Below are 21196 nucleotides of genomic sequence, written 5' to 3'. Positions count from 1 at the left end.
CGTTCACAGGTGTTCTCCTCTGCTCCGCACTTTCCAATTCTCCCCCCTTCCATGCACTTTTCCCCTTTACCTTTCCCATGCACTGGCACGCTCTTAATGTCACTGGGCCTAGTAAGATTGTTGTTTTGTTCTCCCCTGTTCCCCTCCCTTGCCTTGTCGCGCTCTTAAACACTTGTATACGAGCGCGATATACATTAATTTTCAAATATCAAAATAAGTTGTCTATCACCCTCCCCTTTTGCAGATCCCACGGCGTACCCCATCAACGTGGGGGTGTTGTGCCTGAACTGGAGCACGATTGAAGTGACATGGTCCCCAGTGCCAAAAGAAAGCATCAATGGACATCTTTTGGGGTACAAGGTTGGTCAACAGCAAAGCATATTTGGCATCCCTCAATTTGCACAACACTCATAGATTTGGGCCTTCTGTAGGAGAGATGTCTTTCAGGATCCAAGATACTCATAGGCTTGTGCCTCTGACAGGAGAGCCATCTCTCCACTGAAACAGACCCCTTGGGCTCCGGCAGAAGATTGCATGTATCTCACATGTGCATCCCTCGTGGTGGAGCTGCAGACGATAATGTTTTGTCTCCCCTCTTCTAGATCTACTACTGGATAGAACGGCAAACCGAGAACCGCCACAAGAGGCACACCATGAAGCACCTGGCCATCATCCGCGGAGACCATCACCGGGCCGAAATCAGTGGCCTCGAGCCCTACAAACCCTACAACCTGGACGTCCGAGTCTTCAACGGCAAAGGAGACGGGCCGCCCAGCGAAGTCAGCAGCTTCACCACTCCCGAGGGAGGTGAGTGCCGGGGGGAGGGCGGGGCTGGGGGCGGCAGGGGAGGGGATCAGCCAAAGGGCTACTTTTATTTTAGATGCAAAGTTTGCTGGGACACTTCCGTTTTTTTGGCATCTGTTTGAGAGAGCGTTTCTGGTGTAGAAGCAAAGTACACATTGTGATCGGAGGCTTTCCTCCCTCATACGTTCCTGATTTTGGGTAAGAGGTCATGTATTCCCAGACATGCTCTGTTTCTTGAGTGCATGTGAGAGGGACACACAGCATTTTCTGCAGTGCTGGAAATGGACAAAATGTACTCGGGGAACTCCTGTCGCACGCGGGAGATGGGGTAGCGTGCAGGAGAGTGGGCAGGACTGAGAGACGCCGCTAGGTGTCGAATAATGTGGAGCTTAACATAGGCTACTGGCTGCTTTGCATAAAAACAAAGTGAACTTTGGGAACGTAAGAATGACCACCAATTTATCAAACATGTCTGTGATATTAATTCAAATGGGCGTTCCTTCTGGGGATTCAATGCACACTGGGTGTGGTGCTCATTTCCTCTGTTAGAAAAGTGACCTTGAAAGATAATTGTATGTGCAAAGCATGCAAAATATATACAGATTTGGACCGGTTCCTTGTTTGAGTTGGGCTGTCCTGCCTATCAAAGGACAATTTTCAGATGTGACTCGGTGCACGCAGTTAATCTCCAAACGCACCGCATTCAAGAGACTCATGGCCGTCTGTGGGAAGATTGGGGCCTGGGCTCTGCACAGCACGGTGCTGCGACAAGACAATTTCTGCCAGAGCGCAGCACCAACTTGTTCTGCCCCAATTCCTTCCCTGGTTTTCTGTGTTTAATTGTGGCTGTCCCAGTGTCGCGGGTAAAGCATCAGAGTGGAAATTGGCTTAAGCTGCCTTTAAAATGCAGCATCTACTGCCCTGCCAATCACCACACGTGCACAGGACTGTGAGACAGGCACAAGGGGCACCATCTTTGGAGTTAAGAATAGTGTGCACATTGGCCTGCCCACAGTTTATCTTCACATATCTATTCAGGCTGAGCCAGGTGAGAATCACTCATGCTGTTCATTTCCTGCATGGATGAGAGCAAGGTAGATTTCTGCCTCAAACTTTGCAACCCTGGCTGCCCTTCATGACCCTGCCTACATCTTCACCCACTCTCCCAGCCCAACTGGTAGGGGTGATGGTGTAGGACTGATCGCATCTTCCAAACTTCCTATCTCTCCTACGCCCCTATCTCTCGCTATTTCTCCTTCTTTATAACACACTATCTCCGCTATCACTGCTCTCTATGTCATTCATAATATATCTCTTTATTGGCCACCTGATCCTGCTGTTCAATTCTTCAACGACATTTCTCCCAACTAATAGACTCCCTACCTCCCCATCATCACCACATCGAATCTGGTGACTTTAATCCTTCTCTCTCTCTCCCCACACTTCTATCCGCTGACTTAATCTCTCTTCTCCTTAACCACTCGCTCTCTTTTTTCCACTCGCTGCCCACCCATTCAAATGGTAACTCTTTTGACCTTATTTTCATCTGCTCTCTACTCTCCATCTCTAATATCTCCACTGCTCCTTCTCCATCTGATCATTCAATTGTCTTTGCCTAAATCTTCACTCCTACCTCTGGCCCCTCTTACTCCATCTACCACTTCCATTACCAAGAACAGGTTTCCCACCTCCGAATTCATAATCTACCTCTCTGACCTACAGCACTCTCTCTCCTCCAATGCAAAATGCACTGTTTCATCCACAGATAAAGACTTTCCTAAAGTTACCACTGCTCTTAACACCCCCTTCTCCTCTCACTTCCCTCATACTACATTCAAGCCTAAACCCTCCTCTCCACGGAGTATACCTACCATCTGCACCCTGAAAACAACAATCAGGAAAACCAGTCACACTTGCCAACGATCTAGACATTCCTCAGATCTCCAACTCTGCCTGGCTGCTCTTTAAAACTACTCCTCTGCTCTCGACTTTGCCAAGCTGACGTATATCGCTCTCCGATGGTGTCTCAATTCTCTCAACCTAGATGCCTCCAGAACTCTCTCAACTCAATTCCCTTGTCTCCTAACCCCCATCTCCTCTACTCTTTCTGATAATGATCTAGCTATTTACATTGCTTCAAACATTTCCAACATTCAAAATACACCCCCAAAGTACCTTTTATCTCTCACCTGCTCATTTTTAACCACCACCGCTACCTTCCTCTCTTGCAACAATGTCTTCCTTTGCTCCCACTAACCCTGATGAGATTCTTGACCTTTTCCTTGGGCCTAGCCCTTCATCTGCCCCCATTCACCCTCTGTCCACACACAAAGTGAAACTCATAGATCCCAGTGTTGCTCCATATCTTGCTTCCCTCTTCAACTCCTCTCTTGACAGTGCCACTTTCCCATCATCCTACAAATTGGCTAATGTCATCCCTATCCTTACGAAACCTGGGCTAGACCCTAACTGTCCTACAGCCATTTGTCCTGTCTCTCATCTACCTCACTATTCCAAAATGCTAGAGCTTATAGTTTTCAAGCAACTCATTGAGTTCCTTGACACACCACCTCCAGGATACTCTTTCATCTGGATTCTGACAACTGCACTGTACTAGCAACTGTGACGAATCAACTTCCGTGCACCAGTGGTCCAGGGATGAATTTTAATTTCTAAACCATCAATCAGCCCCACACCTCTAGGACACCAGAAGGGATCCAAAAAGATTGGAAACAGAAGCAAATTATAAACCTCTGTGTGCAATTTTGGTAATGTGGACGGAATGGCCCAACGGAGGCTCATCTACGCAAGATCGTGGATCGTTGGTTAGCTGCAACACAGCGAACATACAATTATTACCCAATGATAAAAGGCACTGTCCAGTCAAGGTTGTATACAAATATTTGTATTATTATCACAATCGACAGTTCTAGGTCACCACAAAATACAACCCACCCTGTACAGGAATGCAGACGACAGACAGTTTCAAGAAGGAAAAGGGATGCACTCTGGATACTAACAGTGGGGTAGTCAGTAAAGTTATTAATCACAATAGTTCAGGGGTACTTGGTTTCAACACAAAGGGAGCAATGGGTCATAAAATGTGACTAGGGGCCTTCAGAGAAGGACCGGGGGACAGAACCGCGATGTACCTTGTGCTTGTAGAAGGTCTTGGTGTTCGAAGGGTTGAGTCGGTTTGAGGGCGCTTTGCAGCTTCTGCAACAGAGTTCAAGATGGGAGACAGCTGCAGTTTTTAGGCCGAAGGCAGTTCGGCGACCGAGGCTGGACGGACGGCTGCAGGCTGGGTTAGATGGTGGCTCAGGCCAGGAATCGTTGGCTTATTGCTGGTTGGAGTGTTTGAAGCACTGGTCGAGGCATCTCAGATGACGTTAGCGACTGCAGCGTGACAACAGTCAGGGGTGTAGTCAGTTGCAGTGCGAGGGGCTCGACTGGCTCAACAATGTCACTTAAGGCAGATGCTGGTTGATGCTTGTCGTTGCACTCCTCCTAGCTTCTTCACTGGGCTTGTGTCATCCTTTAAGGTGGACGGCCCCAAAGCTGAGGGGAGTGTTGCAGGCAATGGTCTTGTATTTGGTTTGGTTCAGAGACTCTCTGGCACTTCCCACCTAGGAATCTTGCTTGCAGAGCCTAGCAGGGCATGCTGTGAGCTGGCTGGGTACCGGTTATGTAGCTGCTGGAGGGTCCCCTGGATTCAGTATCTCTCTCTGTTTCCTGAGCGAAGTTTAGGGGAGCGATCTTTTCTTCCCTCTTTGGAAATCCTGGCCTTCCTTCACTGGCAGGAGCTGGAAGGCAGACTGTACCTTAAGCTAGGGTCCAAATGAGTTCTTGTTAGTCCTTGGAAAGTCTTCAGATGATCTGCCCAAAAGAGCGACTCGACCCTCTTTGAAAGCCAAATGGACCACAGTGGTTGGTGTAGGCTAAACCTACCTTGATTTACCAATCCTGGGTCCCCAGCAACAATCTCCTGTAGGCATGAGGTCATAACCAGAGTGCTTGGCAACATAAAAGGTAAAGGGGTGAAAACATGTAATACTAAGTCCCACCCATCTTCCCGTCTGTTGTGGATCAACGGGTCTCTCAGGTTAATTTTCACAAGTTATTGGTAGGCCTGGTTAAGAAAATAGAATTCTGAAAATAATAAAATACGCATGCACTGGGAAACCCGATATACAATTGTTTAAAATGTGGTTAATTGTAAGTCCAGACAATAGTGTTTGCTCCATTGCTGCATATACTAATTAATGATGGTTCAATATGTCAAGAAAGTCATTGGCAGGGACCGCAAGAGCTCAGAACAGTTGTGCCCAAGATCACAAAACACTGCAGTGCAATCCCACCACTTCCCAATAGTAAGTCAAACGTTCAATGCACTGCACACTTTCACCGAGTGATGCAAATAAGATGAAGTACTCACCTGTCAAACAAATAGCAACACATTCCACTCTCAGGGGAAATACACATATCTACGCTATTAAAAACTATTACAAATGGTGAATAAAAGTGAACCTTGCTTATTCCTTATTCTAATGCCATTTGCACACAGCGCATTGTGGCCTTTTTAGAGCGGTGGGTGTGGTTATGCAAATACGCACATTTCTCGAGGGCGGGCATGTGAGTGTCGGCAATACACTAGTGACCCTCGAGCACCCTCTAAAAAGTTGGAGTCTATGTGATATAGAGTAAGTGGGAACGTTCATTTAACAGTGTTAAAGGCATCCACACACAGCTGCAGACAACGTTAATTGTTTCCACAGCACCATGTTGTACACCTATACAATGCAGGCCCCTGGCCAGTCCAATCCACATCTGTATTTATACCCATGCCTGCGTACACGCACGCAGCCCTTTCATGCCCAGACCCATAGTCCCGGACATCACTTGCTGTCCTCAGTGCGCTGTATACTTTCTGTCATAGACGTCACATGAGAACAATGCAGCCCTTTGCCAAGGCTGGTGTTAGGGTAGATGTTAATGTTAATGTTAAATGTTACTTGTACCGTGCACTATCACCACCGGAGTGATGCCCTGGCGCTCTTTCGGGTCTGTAAAAGGATGGTGTGAAACAGGGAGGCTGTGGGAGCGGTTAATAGGGTGCAGTAGGAATAGGAAAGTGAGATATGATGTCCTGTTGGCAGCTTCAGTTCGCTTTGCACCATAGCTTAGGTGCGATTTTCGAGTCTGAGCTATTCCCATGCCCTGTTCTGCATGGTTATGTGTTGTTTGTATGTTGTTGCAAGTGTGGTGAAGTATGTGTGGTTTGCTGTGCAGAGATGTGGTAATGAAGTGGTCGCCACTCTTCTCTGTCTCTCTGCTGAATGTCATTTCTTTTTCAGTGCCCGGAAAGCCAGCATCATTGCACTTGGAGTATGTGTCCGAAACATCTGTGCATTTGGTGTGGACTGCGCCATTAAGCCCCAACGGGGTCCTGACGGCCTACCTCCTCCAGTATCAACCAGGTAAGACCTTCCATCCTTTACCTCCTCCACCAAACCAGGTAAGACTTTCCAGCCTTGTGCCGCTCCGCACTGTTCGATCTGTGGTTTGGTGGTGTGCTTGTCAGAAGGTGGTACTAGTAGATGATTATGTGAAGGGCGGGAGAGTGCTGGAGTAGTGGGTACGCACTGTGGCAGTCCAGCTTTGTAGTGACAGTCTGCTTTTTGGATGAATCGGCACCTACGGTGGTCGAAGTGTAAAAAAGTAGTGGAACTATAATCCCTCGCCCGCCCCCTTCTCTGCTCAGTACCCCCAATACTCACCAACCGCCTCCCCATTCCCCTGACGAGCCCCACCTCCCCATTCAAGCCCCATTCCTGTGTCCTTCCTTTCCTCCAATGCACCCTGCAACGTAGTGTTTTACAACAGTTCTAGTAAAACTGAAGAAAACACAATGGAAGAAAATGGATTTAAATGACCACTATTAGTCCCACCCAACATTCACCTTCATGCAGCCTCCCCTTCACACCTCTTAAAGAACCTGGCCAGCCAGAGACACACCCACCCCCCGTTTCCAACATACAAGTCTGAGTTTCAGCACTTGAGAGATAGCGCAGTGCAATGTTATTCAGGCTTGATAGCAGGAAGGCTGAGGTTCAAGTCCCCAGTAGGGATGAATTTTAAAACAAAATATTTTTTTTAAAGTTGCCGTCCTGGAACAGTAATCTGGGTCCCATAAAGTAAAGGAACGATGACGGGTTTCCCCGAAACGTAAGGGAACGTCGTACCCTGTAGTTCCCGCCCACTTTGACCTCTAAGCATACTTTAGTGAACCAAGCAGTCGGACGCACATGGATGACGCCATTGTTTGTATCGCTCGTGGTGTTTGTGCATTGGTGCTATATAATAAATGGTATGGTCTTATAGGGTTCAAATATAACAGGTGCGCTGTGCCAAGGTCGTTACATTGGCATGGTTGGGTGGGCAGAGAGACTGGTGAGGTCATCAGCATTGGCCTCCATTAGGACTGGAGGTGGTGAGGGGAGAAAGATTCGGTTTGCAGTGTTTTCTTATTGTTTATGCATGGGTGTCTGCTTCAGAGCTTGGCAGTGCCCTTGGAGAGCCTCATACATGTGATATTTCCAGGCACGAAACACAATCAGTTTCTTGTCTTGGTGCACCATGTCAATTAAAGGTATAGAGTACAGCCCCACACAGCACCATCCATGTAGCTGTTTCAGGCACAAAATGCCATCCATTTAAGTTCCTCTACTCAAAGTATAAACACGTTTGGGATTTAAAGCACAGAACTAGCCACTATATTGTTATTACGCCTGCACAATCACACGTATGTGGTGTTTTCATGTACAGAATGTATACATAATAAAGTCGTGTTTTCAGGCATAGCATATGCCATTTTTAGGAAAAGTGTATGGGGGTGCTTTTCATGTAAACATGTGTTCCAATCAACTTTCCTAAAGTATGTCTGGTTCATTCACACAAGCGCTCCGTTTCACCCTTTGCATATTGAAAAGGGATGGTGTGTGGGGCATGGGTGCTGTGAGGGACAAGGGGCACTGTGAGGCACAGGAATCCCACAATGTGGTAGGGGGCCCAGTGAGACTCTTACCCAGTGAGCAGGGGTGGACTGGGAACCAAAAGAGGACCTGGACACACTTTTCAAAGTGGCCCCACATGGCACATCCTCAGCAAGCCCAAAACATTTCCTACGAGAAGATATAGAAATAAAATAGGTTACCACACAAAAGACGCCCAGGGGGCATAGGCCCTGGGGAAATCTCCAGAGTGCCCTATGGGCCAGTTCACCCCTGCCAGTGAGATGAACAGCAGCCCCCCCACACACACACTGGGATGCAGCAATTCTGCACCCAACAGATCCATGCCATGCAGTGTAGAAAATACTAAAAGTCTCTATCAGCCTTTTGTTTTTACCTCTTTTACCCCATCTGTTTCTCTCTGTCTCTATTTCCCCTTTCTTCTCTCTTTCTTTCCATCCTTTCATTCTCTCTCTCTCTCTCTCTCTCTCTCTCTCTCTCTCTCTTTCTCTCTCTCTCTCTCTCGCTCTCTCTGCTCTATCGTTTTCCCTCATCAATGACGTCTAATTCCCCTTCTTCCTCTCCCTAGTTAACAAAACCCATGCTGGCTCCCTGAACAACATCATGATCGAGGACCCGCAGAAGCTGAACTGGACACTCTCCAAGCTGGACCCCAAGGAGCTGTACAGGTTCTACGTGCGAGCCTTCACCAAAGAAGGCGAGGGGGTTCCGTTCATCATCGAGGGGAAGACTGAACTGGAAACAGGTACAGGCAAGGGCACTCTGTCGTTTGGAAAGTGGGGCATGTATGCTAAGAAGGTTGGGGAGGATGTGGGCACTAGAAATGGCAGAAAGCATTGGTAGAATGGGGCATATCATGCATTTCTCGAAGGGTTTCCCACGGCGTACACGCACAATAGCCAGGGGAAAACCCTACAGCACGGCCAGAGTCTTCCATCTGGAAGGACGCTGCCTCACAGCGATGGGGCTCAAATTTGTTCCCAGTTTTCTTCCTGCAAAGGGGAAAACACTAAACTTTAACGTGGCCATATCATTAACCAAAGGTGCAGAAATACCACATTGTCTGACGAGACAAAAGGCATGTTGCCGGAAACGTGGACTGGAACCAGAAATCCATCTGTGCAATTCAGGTCTAGTTTACTGACCAGCCAAAATAACTCCTCCGCATCCAAAGCCACGCATTGACATGTCTTCCTGCAAAAGAGTCCGCCTTTGTCTAAAAGGGGTGAATAAAATGTCACCAATATACACAGGCACCTCCTGGAACAAGACGGAGTTGCAGCTGAGTGGAATCGTGCATCTGTATTGAAAGGCAAAGTCACACGACCAAACTTTAGTAATAGCTAACCTAGAAGTGATGTAACGGATCTGTGACTGGAGGCTGAGCATGCGCCAAACAATCTCCAAGGCCCTCCTGTCTTCTATATTCAGCAACAGCACGCACACCTTCTCTGCAATGTCAACAAATAGCGGCCATTTTGAAGTCCAAAATCTATAGCAGTATTATATCCTGGTTCTAGATTTGCACATGACGCCATCTAGTGGTTGCATTCGGAATTGTTACAGTCACAAGCCAGAAACGGTTTCTTTCAAAGTGGTGCTTCCGCACAGCCGAAATGGTGCTCATCACTCCAGGCCAGGGCGAGAAGTGTCTCCCATCCTGCAGGCAACTGCAGGTGAGCCTCAACTTTACTGGACCTTCTCCATGACGCCACGAACAAGTGAAGTGGATGCCACCCTTCAGGAGTCTCCAGCACACAGCTGCTTCTGCGAGGGTGGCGGCCCTTCGTAGCATACACTCAAGAAGTTGTGCTCCCTACTGGGGCGTGCTGGCGCAACTGAATGAACCCCTCCCGTTTCCACACATATTGAGACTCGCCTAAACTTCTATATCCCTCCACCGTCTCCCCGACCATCCCCCGAAGGCCCTCAAGTCAGGCAGATGCTCTATGTTCTGCGTCCCCTTTTCAGCTTCCAATCTTTTTTATTTTTTTTATTTTTTTTATTGCCAAGAAAGCAAATGTGAAATTCCGATCCTCTGGCTCGAGGCAACTGGAAATGGTATTGTTATGCAATGCCTCTCTGATTTATGAGCACTGAAGACTGATTTTCAAGCCACAGAGCTGGGAAGCTAGCATTAGCTGCAGAGATAATAATAATAATGTTGCATTTATATAGCGCTATGAACCCGCAGGTATCTGTGTGGTGCTAATTTATCGCCCTCGGAAGGATGAAAAGCTGAGTTACGTCCTGCCGGGATTTGAACATGCGACCGCAAGTTCTGCACAGATATCAAAGCGAGCACTCTACTCCCTGTGCTATGGGACCGGCTTACAGCAGGTAAGGAGATAGCGACAATGTAGGGCACGTGTGCTGCCCAGAGATCCTGCACACATCCCTAGGGCCTCTCACCCTCGAGATCCGATGGTCCGTCCACAATTCCTGGCAAAGTTTTCCAGCCATCCTTCATCTCCGCACTTAGCAGCTTGGCATCCGGGGTTTTGCGGCGCAGAATGACCACACAGAGGCGTTACAAGTGGCCAGGAGACTTTCCACAATAAAATATAAGCTGATGAGACTCTATTTTTACTGTTTGATTCGAGCAGACATTGGCCTAACTTATTTGTTAAGTGTTCAGCTTTCTTCGATAACATCTTACAAAAAAAAAGCCATCACCTCGGTCTTCCTTTAAAATGTGGATCATTTACGCTTTATTGGCGAGCCTAAAGTGTCCATTTTCAGCTTAATGGGATCACTGTTATGGCTGATGTCGGCTCCTTTGCGAACTTTGTACAGTAGCAACATGACGCTTTTCTCATGGACAGCATGTTTTCTGCTGGTGTTCCCCTCTGCCCCCAGGGTGAATGAGAACCAGGCCCACTGCATTGTGTATCATTGTGCAGTATCCTAGGCAGGAAAGCTGGTGTTAGTAACGCGTCCTGGAGCTCATGGTCCTATGAGCCATAAAGTCAATGTTTAACGCCTTCCATTCCCGCCATTGGCTCATTTTCATTCACTTTTATGATGGAGAAGAGGGGCGGAACGCAACTTGCGTTTCCACCGCCTCCCTTCCTCTCGCCATACAAATGCCACTGCAAAAGCTAGGGATCCCAATGGGGTCTGCTGGCTTTATGCAGCAGCAAAAAGCAGGCGGATCCCAGAGGGTCCATTGTACACACTGCGTGCCATGCTCGGGCAGGCTTGCCTGGCCGCGTTGACTACTGTGCACAGCAAAAGTACACCTTGCACCGCCTTTTGTCCTGCACTTTTGCACTCTGCCATGCAAATAATGAACATTTGGCAAAGGAGAGCCGCCTTGGTGTATGTCAACACGTAAATTCCAAATATGAAGAAAATGAGCTCTGCTGTGTAACAATAATGGTTGTTTCTATCCCTTGTCCACTTTGTTCTAAAGATGGAGGGTAGAATCGGAAGAAGTCACACTGACTTACCCTTTAATTAAATCTGGAGAGGAATATTACATTAACAATAATTTACTCTAAGTAATTTTCTTAGTTCTTAAGTCAGGATTAAGTCCAAGTTGCTTATATTAACTTCTTTGAGAATTGGCCCCAGAGGAGCCCACAGGAGACGGCTCACCATGCTCAGGATGGGGTACATTTTCATCTACACAGAACGAAACCTCTTTTGGCTGCAAAACAGTAGGTTATGCTTAAAAGAGGCACATTAGACCGATTTCAAATAAACAAAATCCAGATGATGCCACTGCAACAGCGTCTATCCACCTTTATTACCAGAAGACGCGAGAGGCCTTTGCATCGCAGACCTGCTGCCCAAGTCTATGTGGGAACATACACTCGACTGAAATGGGCAAAGCAGCCCCACGGAATTCTCTTCACACCTACTCAGTGCTTTAAGGCGAGTGAGAAACCGAAGCTGGGTGCTGCAACAAGGGGGTGTGGCCTAAATCATGGCCGTGGGCTGAAGTGTTCCCATCACAGGACAATAAAAAACGAAAAGTTGTCAGGTTACTTTTTTTTTGTATTGTCTCGCCCTGCCGTTAACAAGCCAGTGTAGAATTGCACTGTGCTGTTTTCATTGGTGCTGAATTCATTTAGTTTAATTCAATAGACTATGTCAAGCAGTCAACTGAATAAAACCAATGGAATCCAGCACCTACGAAATAGCACAGTGCAATGTGACGCTGGATTGTCATCAAGAGGGCTCGACTACGATAGCTTTTTTGTATTGTCCCATGCTAGGGATTTCAGCCCGAGCCCTGCCGCTGACAAACCAGTGTTGCAGCGAACTGTGCTATTTCATAGGTGCACAATTTATTTAGTTTTACACAATAGACTGCCTGACAAATGCAACCCTTTATGGGCTTTATGTGTCAAGCAATATGAAACAAACGAAATCTGCCACCTAAGTAATAGCACAGTGCAATGTGACACTGGCTAATCACCAGCAGTGAGTGGGTTCCGATCCCATGCACAGAAAGTTAAAAAAGGCTGTTGTTGGGGCTGACTGGTGTAATGTGAGCCCCACTGTGATCAATGCTTTGGAAGACTGTCGAGGCTCAGTTCCGGCTAGCTCTGGCCCACTTAAAGCCCTGAACCTACTGCAGACGTTATTGTATTGATCTAGGTGCCTGATTGGGGCGCGCCTCTGCCCTCATGGGATGCGTGGTCTTTAACTTCCTTCCACATGAACTTGGGCAAGATCTGGTGCTTTCTTGCATCACCAGTTCTGCAGTTTGAGTACCCCCCTCAGAGATATGCACCCTTCTCTACACAGTGACTGTATGGAATCAATATGAACGTCGCATTAAAAGAAAAAGGTTGGGGAGCTGCATTCTGGATCCCATTTCTCTTGCAGAGTCAATACTCCATTTCTGCATTGTAACTTGTTCATCGATATTTCTTGGTACCATAGTCCTGTTATACGGGTGTTGGGACAGGTACCCGTTATTACATATATGGCATGTGAGTTTTCTTTCCCACCTTTCCCCCTCCCCAGGAACTGGGACTTTAGCTGAATTTCCCGGAATGAGAGCAACGTTCTGCTAAAGCAGCATGTTACTTTTCCCTCCCCGAGAAGCACACGCGTGTCTGCAAGAGGAGTACATGCCTCCCTTTGCCATGAGATCTGTTACTTCATCAAAACTGCTGCGACACACAACTCTCCCATCCCATGAGGTTATGTTCACCATCATCTCTGACTGTAAGGGCACAGCTTTCACAGTGTATTCAGCGGCATTCCCACCCTCAGCCAGCAGGTGTCACTGAAAGAGCAGCAGTAAACGCCTAGTTCACATGAGCACTAATACAACAACGGCACTCTCAAGTCCGTCCAGCAGATGTCGCTGTAAGAGCAGTGCATGCTTGCTTGTAGACTAGACGTTGGGTTAACCTGCATGGCAGCAGGCTTTACTTTAGGAGCAGTGTATCACTTTCCTCCATGAGGGCTGTATTTATTTCACCAATTCCCATGCTCCAACACTTGGCCAGCAAGTGTACTATTTCCAGGATTCCATCCTTCCTCCACTGGCTGTGTGTTACTTGGAAAGCACTTCCTTAGAACTGTCACATGGCATACAGAGTGTGGGCCTCCTTCCACAGGGCATGGGATATTTCAGGAGTTCTTGGAGAGCGGACCAGCAGGCCTCACTGTTACAAATGGTCTTTCTTTTGCATGCAATCACTATAACAGCGTTCTCATCCTCGGCCAGCAGGTGCCACTGAAAGTCATATTTGACCCTTAGTTTACAGGTTTTGTGTCCATTTAGCTGCACTGCCAGGTGCCCACCCGACAGGCGTCTGATATTTCAATATCCGAAGCAGGACTTTTTGGCGCGGCTGCATTGGCGCAGATCCCGTGCCGGTGCATCGGTGCCGGTCAAAAAGGTGCATAATCCCGGTATATTTTTTAAAAAAAGGTGCATTGGTGAGCTCAGAACCTAGATCTCTCGTGTTCAAGGCACAGCAGTTAACCACACGACCGCACAAAGCTAACATCATCCATATGCACAACTTGTATACTTACCCTGCAACCATATATATATATGTATAATATCCGGTTCAGTATGAAAGTTGTGCCCTCCACCCATCCTGTTTGGTCATGTGGCTAATTGACGTGTCTTGAAGACTGGTGGCCTGGTTTCAAATTCCACACAGCTGTACATTTTCTTTTTAAATATATCAAAATGATGCACCCATTTGGCAGGAGGAGGATTTGGACAGCGCAGCTAAATGTCAGCAACTGCGCCTAAATCATCCTTGCGCCGAATGAGCGGCGCCGAATGGACTGTCCCGCCTCTGTGGCTGCACCGAAAGGGGCTCTGCAGCCACAGTGGTGTGGCTAAAACGGTCAGCGCCGAAACAGGGCAGCGCGTTCAATATCATTCCTGATTGAATAGCACAGACAACAAACTGTTTAGCTTCTGCCCAAGTATACTAGAAGAATTTACCCTCGGCGAGGGGTGATCAAATAGTGTGTCGTGTGTTGAATGGGTCACTGCTCTTTCAGGACCAGCCACATTACCACTGAGATGCCCTTAGGTAGGGTGACCAGATTTTCACCAAAAAAAAAAACGGATGGACCATGGAAATAGAAGTAGGACTACAGAAAATACACATAAGACTTTAGTCCTACTTCTTTTTCGTTGGCCCGTTGCGAAGGGCGGGGAGGGGGTGTGCTCACAGGCGCACTCCTCTCATTGGAGGAGAGCGCCAGGGAAGGAAAGGGGGAGGAAGAGTTGCGCCGGGACCCGATTTCGGGATTTCAAAATCGGGTCCCGGCAAAACAAACGGCAAAAAACGGTCCGTAGTCAAAACCCAGGACGGGGTTTATAAACTAAAAAAACTCCTGGGACGTCGGGTGATTTCCCCGGACTGTCCCGGGAAAACCCGGACGTCTGGTCACCCTACTGAAGGCCGCACACGCTTTACAAGTAGCATACTGCGTTTCTCTACCATGAGACCACAGCCAGACAAAGAGGACATTTCAAAATGTTTGGGTACCCCCTAGACCATGGGTGCACAACATACGGCCCGCGGGCCAGTTGCTGCCCGCCATGCCGTTTTGTCCGGCCCGCGAGGCACAAAGACTTTCCTAATGGAGGGCGGCCCGCAAGCAGCATTGGCCGCCCTCCATTAGGAAAGTCTTTGTCTTTCTGGCCGGACAAAACACTGGCCCTCATTGGTTCAGTGCACGCGAACCACGCAGCTCCTACGAGCCACGTAGTGCGTGTCTGCTGCACCAATGGAGTGGCAGCACTACGGCTGGCGTGGCCAGTAAGGCTCGATGCCGGAAGGCATTTCAGCCTTGCTTGCCACGCCAGCTGTAATGCCAGAATCCTCGCCAGCGTTCCAGCACGTCTGGGTAAGTACATAGGGGGGGGCTGTATGTTTGTGTGTGTGTGCGTGTCTCGGGTCCGTCCTGACTGTGTTTTTTGTTTTTGTATGTATGTTGAGATGCGGAGGTGGGGGGGGGTGTCGGGTGTGTTAGGGTGTGTTTGTGTGCAAGTGGATTGTGTGTTGAGATGCGGAGGGGGGGTCGGGTCTGCCTGAATGTGTTTGTGTGCAAGTTCAGTGTATGTTGAGATGCGGGGGTGGGGTGTGTGTCGGGTCTGCCTGAATGTGTTTGTGTGCAAGTGGATTGTGTGTTGAGATGCGGAGGGGGGGGGGGGGTCGGGTCTGCCTGAATGTGTTTGTGTGCAGGTTCAGTGTATGTTGAGATGTGGGGGTGGGGGGTCCGGGTCTGTATGCATGCATGCTTGTGAGTTTGTTTGGTGAGTTGGGGGGTGGGTGGTTCAGGTCTGTATGGATGCATGGTGTATGCATGTGAGTTTGTATGGTGAGTTGGGGGTGGGGTCTGTATGGGTGCATGGTGTATGCTTGTGAGTTTGTGTGCTGAGTTGGGGGTGGGGGGTTCGGGTCTGTATGGGTGCATGGTGTATGCTTGTGAGTTTGTATGGTGAGATGGGGTGGGGTCTGTATGGGTGCATGGTGTATGCTTGTGAGTTTGTGTGCTAAGTTGGGGGTGGGGGTTAGGGTCTGTATGGGTGCATGGTGTATGCTTGTGGGTTTGTGTGCTGAGTTGGGGGTGGGGGGGTTCGCGTCTGTATGGGTGCATGGTGTATACTTGTGAGTTTGTATGGTGAGTTGGGGGTGGGGTCCGTATGGGTGCATGGTGTATGCTTGTGAGTTTGTGTGCTGAGTTGGGGGTGGGGGGTTTGGGTCTGTATGGGTGCATGGTATATGCTTGTTAGTTTGTATGCAGGGGTGGGGGGGTTGGGGTCTGTATGAGTATGTATGCATGGTGCATGCTTGGTGGCATGGGGCATAGTGTTTGCTTGAGGGGTGGGTGTCTTGGGGCATAGTGTTTGCTTGAGGGGTGGGTGTCTTGGGGCATAGTGTTTGCATGAGGGGTGGGTGTCTTGTGTTTGCTTGAGGGATGGGTGTATTAGTGCATAGTGTTTGCATGAGGGTTGGGTGTCTTGGGGCAAAGTGTTTGCATGAGGGGTGGGTGTCTTGGGGCATAGTGTTTGCATGAGGGGTGGGTGTCTTGGGGCATAGAGTTTGCGTGAGGGGTGGGTGTCATGGGGCATAGTGTTTGCATGAGGGGTGGGTGTCTTGGGGCATAGTGTTTGCATGAGGGGTGGGTGTCATGGGGCATAGTGTTTGCATGAGGGGTGGCTGTCTTGGGGCATAGTGTTTGCATGAGGGGTGGGTGTCATGGGGCATAGTGTTAGCTTGAGGGGTGGGTGTCTTGGAGCATAGTGTTTGCATGAGGGGTGGGTGTCATGGGGCATAGTGTTTGGTCGGGGAGTGGGGGCTATGGGGCATAGTGTTTGCTTGAGGGGTGGGTGTCTTAGGACATAGTGTTTGCATGAGGGGTGGGTGTCATGGGGCATAGTGTTTGGTTGGGGAGTGGGGGCCATGGGACATAGTGTTTGCATGAGGGGTGGGTGTCTTGGGTCCTAGTGTTTGCATGAGGGGTGGGGGCCATGGGGCATAGTGTTTGGTTGGGGAGTGGGGGCCATGGGACATAGTGTTTGCATGAGGGGTGGGTGTCTTGGGGCCTAGTGTTTGCATGAGGGGTGGGGGCCATGGGGCATAGTGTTTGGTTGGGGAGTGGGGGCCATGGGGCATAGTGTTTGCATGAGGGGTGGGTGTCATTGGGCGTAGTGTTTGCTTAAGGGGGTGTCATGGGGCATAGTGTTTTCTTGGGGGGGGTGTCTTGGGGCATAGTGTTTGCATGAGGGGAGGGAGCCATGGGGCATAGTTTTTGCTTGAGGGGTGGGGGCTATGGGGTATAGTGTTTAATAAAAATTAGGGGTTGAAAAAGCCTCCTGCCACGCCACGCCTACCGCCCCACCCACATTTACTTTTCGGCCCACTATAGCCATCATGTAGGGTACTTTCGGCCCTCTGTCAAAATCAGTTGTGCACCCCTGCCCTAGACCTACAGCTGGAAAAACTCGCTGCCTGTGTGATCTGATGTAATGTAAGGTTCCAAATGCAAAACTGCAGTGGAATATCGGTAAGTGTGTTTTTCAGGGCACAAGTAGATTCAGTTGCTGCAAGTTGTGTCCCAGGGGCACACATTTCAACACAAAATCATTGTATAATGTGAAATGGGAGAATGAATTCAGTGCGCCCCGGGTAAAGGACTTCAGCTTGGGAGGCAGCTGTGTGGTGCATACATTATAACTAAGGCTTCCAGTTTTAAGTTTTTACTGATTTTTGCACATAAATAGAGAGGGAAATCAATCCGCTTTCTTTCTGTAATTATTTACAAAAATGGAAAAACAAATGGAACATGTCTTTCTGTCTAGTCTCCTATCATGTCAATCATACAATCGTATTGTAGATTGGCAGCATGGGGAGTGCAAAAGGTGCAGACAAATAGCATTAAAGTTCTTCACATTGCTGACAGAATATATCTTCTGGCCGCAGCAGTCACAGGAGCAAGGGTTTGTTGCTATGGAAAGAATTGAGCTAGCATTTCTCTCCTATGTGGCAGCATTTGTGCTTTATATATATATATATATATATATGGGATGGTCTAGTAAAAATGTTTATTTAAAAAATAGATAGGCAACATAAAAAAAAATACTAGCATTCTCCGTTTTAAAACTTCCTATGTAAAATTTTGAGCTATTCAAGCTCAAAATTCGCAAAAGCAAGCACAGGGGCGCAGCCATTTTGTGAAATGGAGGCCCTCCTGTGCTGGCTTTTGCTTTTGCGGCACTAATGAAGGAAAAGCCAGCCAGCTGTAGTAAACAAAGGCTACCGCTGGGTGGCTTTCCCTTCATTAGTGCTGTAGGCGTAGGACGGGGACCGGAGACCAGAGCAGGAAAGCTGCAGCTGAATCTCGGTAAGTGCTATTTATTTTTTTTACAAAAAATAAGCACTAGCTGCGGTTTTATTTCTAAGTTTTCCGGGCTGGAGGAGCCCGGAAAACTTAGAAATAAAACCGCAGCTTTAAAAACGTTGTATTTATGTTTGCGGTCGCTTTTGAAGCGACCGCAAACATAAATACAACGTTATTGTGTTGGAAAATGCTGGGGTTTTTCTTTCCAAGTTTCTCAGGCTCCTCCGGCTCGGAGGAGCCTGAGAAACTTGGAAAGAAAAACCGCAGCGTTTTCCAACACAACCGCGTGTGTTTCTGCCTGCTGTGGCTATCACTTTGGGTCTCCGGTGCTCAGCATAGTGTTTCTACCTGCAGCTGATTTCCCATTTGGGGCTCTCGGGCTCCCCGTGGGGAGCCCGAGAGACCCAAACGGGAGCACCCTCAGAATCTCCCTAAATTCACTGTCTGAACCCCTCATGTTCTAGCAACATCTACAGAATCTCCAAGAAGGAATACCCTGTGCCCTCGGTACTCTCCCATCATCATCAGAAAATGCATGAAGGAATACCCTGAGCCCTCAGTACTCTCCCATCATCATCAGAATCTACATGAAAGAATACGCTGATTCCTCAGTACTCTCCCATCTTCATCAGAATCTGCATGAAGGAATACCCTGAGTCATCAGTACTCTCCCATCTTCATCAGAATCTGCATGAAGGAATACCCTGATCCCTCAGTACTCTCCCATCTTCATCAGAATTTGCATGAAGGAACACCCTTATTCTCAGTACCCTCCCATCATCATCAGAATCTCTCAGCTATTTGCTGGCCGCATGATTGGTGTGGGCTCTTGACTACACACCTCACCGCTTTGGGTCTGCGCCTATCTGTTCCGGGCTGTATGTACTTAAAAAGGACCAGTTTTCTGCTAAATATATGAAAAATATGTTGGGGCATTTCACATTAACATGTTTTACTTGTTATATTAAGTTCATGCCAGTTATTTCTATGGAAATCAGTTTGCCAACACCTGAATGTGCATTTGCTCCATTGGAGTTCAGAGGCTACTCATTGTTTCATTTGATAAGCAAATGTCGCCCATTGGCCCTACAAGAGTGGCCCTAAACTCTGATTGCAGGTATATTTATCAAAGACTGAAATGCAAATCACCTGCTAGCCGTGGTCAAGACCAGCTAGTAACACCCATAGACCAGAACGAGGCTGCCATTGATTGGATTTACATGTCTCCCTCAACAAGCTTTGCTGTAAGGAATCTGACATGGACGCGAAGGCGATACTTTTGTAGCTTCCCTGACATTGCAAGATACAAAGGGCCTCATCACGAGTTGGGCGGTATCCCGGCAGTATTATAGGTTACGGCCTGCGCTAATAGCGCTATCAGTAACCACCGGATCAAGGGTTGGTTTGGTAACTGTAATTCCCTATTCCCCATTCCCCATTGGGTCCATTGGACCCAATGAGGAATTGTCGGCGCAATTAGAGCGCGTTAATAGCGCAGCGCTAATTGCACCCAAAAATGGGAATTTTTCTGCCGCGTTTACTCCCAGCTCTGAGCGGGGGTTAAACACGCCAGACCCATGTTTGGGCCGACCCTTAAATGCACCAGTAATAGCATTATCGCCGCATTTAAGGGCTACTGCCCAACTCGTGATGATGCCCAAAGTGTGTGCTGGGCTACAAAAGTGAGCTCCGCAAAGCACTTGGATTTGGTCCATGCTCTTGGCATAGCACCGGATATGATCATCTGAGACGTCTAAATGCTAGAAACGAGTGTTGCAAGTGAGTAACCCCTTCATTTATGAGCTGTATCTTAGCAAGATCACTGCGACTCTCCCACCACTATATGTTCTCACCCGCCTTTTTTTGTCCTTTCTTGCTGGTGTTCATGATTTGACCATGTTCCCTTTTTGCTCCCTGCTTCAGAGTTTCCACCGGTTACAAACATTACTTTCTGGAAGGGCGATAACTACACCATAATCCGCTGGGAGCCAGTGGAGGGGCACCGCGACATGGATTTCCAGATTAAATACATGAATAAAAACAGTAAGTCGACCTTCCAGCTCGAGCCTCAGAGTTGCTCTTCTTTATGCCCCCATGCTTTACCAGGGCCCCACCCTGTTGTGCACCCAGATGTTCTGATTTCAGAAAGGCACTTCCCACTAACGATATGATATGATATGGCATTCAAAACGTGCCTATACACAAGTGTATCAAGGCGCGAAAACATTTCCTTCAAAGGGTCTCCTTTACAAGAACCACAGAACTGCCCCATTGCTCTAGCCTCAGAGCGGCCTTCCCATCTGACGTCAGAAGAACGTTTTGTCACGTTGTGCCCCTCTGGTTTGCCTGAGCGCTGCTGCGTGGAACGCCTGTGATGTCATGCGGGTGGGTGCGCACAGAATGTCGGTGTAGAATACTGGAGTGAACACTTTGAGTGTATCTTCTATGCGTGTCATTGAGAGGTATATGTTTTCCATTTGGTGTGAGAACTGGCAGGTATGATATATGATGTGGCATTTATATCGCACCTTTACACAAGTGCTTCTAGGCGAGACAAGGAGGGGGAAACAAAGGGAGGACAAAAATAACGATCTTAATAGGCCATGTGTCATTCAGATCGCGCAAGGGCGGGGAAGATGGAAGGGGAGAAGTGCCCGGAGGGAGGGGAAGGGGGAAGTGCAGTTAACTCACAAGTGCAGCAAGCAGGTGGCTCATAAGTGCAGAGCGAAGGGACTGTAGGGTTGCAGATACAGACCCTTAAGTGTTGGGGTGCCGAGGGCAACTGGACATGCAGGAGCCTGGATGGTCCAGTGACCAGCAGCAGCAAAGTTGGGACACACCCACAGCTCAAAAGAGCCTTCCATCCACCCATGAAAGGAGTTAGCATGCTATTGGGGTGCTAGTTTGGAGGAGCGTAGACACCTCCCCATACAGGAAGTTGGTAGGCAGCGGACGGTTCGGGAAATGGAACTACCTCGCTATCCTGTACTCCTCTTTTTCAGGGAGTTTAATCCTCCCTG

General features: G+C 48.3%; 1 protein-coding gene across 9 annotated transcripts in view; it reads left to right on the top strand.

Annotated features, from left to right (window-relative positions):
• L1CAM (L1 cell adhesion molecule) overlaps window positions 1–21196 on the top strand; it is a 791676-nt gene that overhangs the window by 725582 nt on the left and 44898 nt on the right. For all 9 annotated transcript variants that reach the window (XM_069645402.1, XM_069645399.1, XM_069645400.1 and 6 more), the window contains 5 exons: window positions 245–360; window positions 603–807; window positions 6159–6281; window positions 8404–8580; window positions 20100–20219. In XM_069645402.1, coding sequence (XP_069501503.1) covers window positions 245–360; window positions 603–807; window positions 6159–6281; window positions 8404–8580; window positions 20100–20219 — 741 coding nt within the window. The remainder of the gene's footprint in view (window positions 1–244; window positions 361–602; window positions 808–6158; window positions 6282–8403; window positions 8581–20099; window positions 20220–21196) is intronic.

Source organism: Ambystoma mexicanum, chromosome 2p, assembly GCF_040938575.1.
Source record: "Ambystoma mexicanum isolate Mex_15411 chromosome 2p, UKY_AmexF1_1, whole genome shotgun sequence".
Taxonomy (NCBI): Eukaryota; Metazoa; Chordata; class Amphibia; order Caudata; family Ambystomatidae; genus Ambystoma; species Ambystoma mexicanum.
The sequence above is the reverse complement of the archived record's forward strand: the minus strand, read 5'-3'. Positions and strand labels throughout refer to the sequence as shown.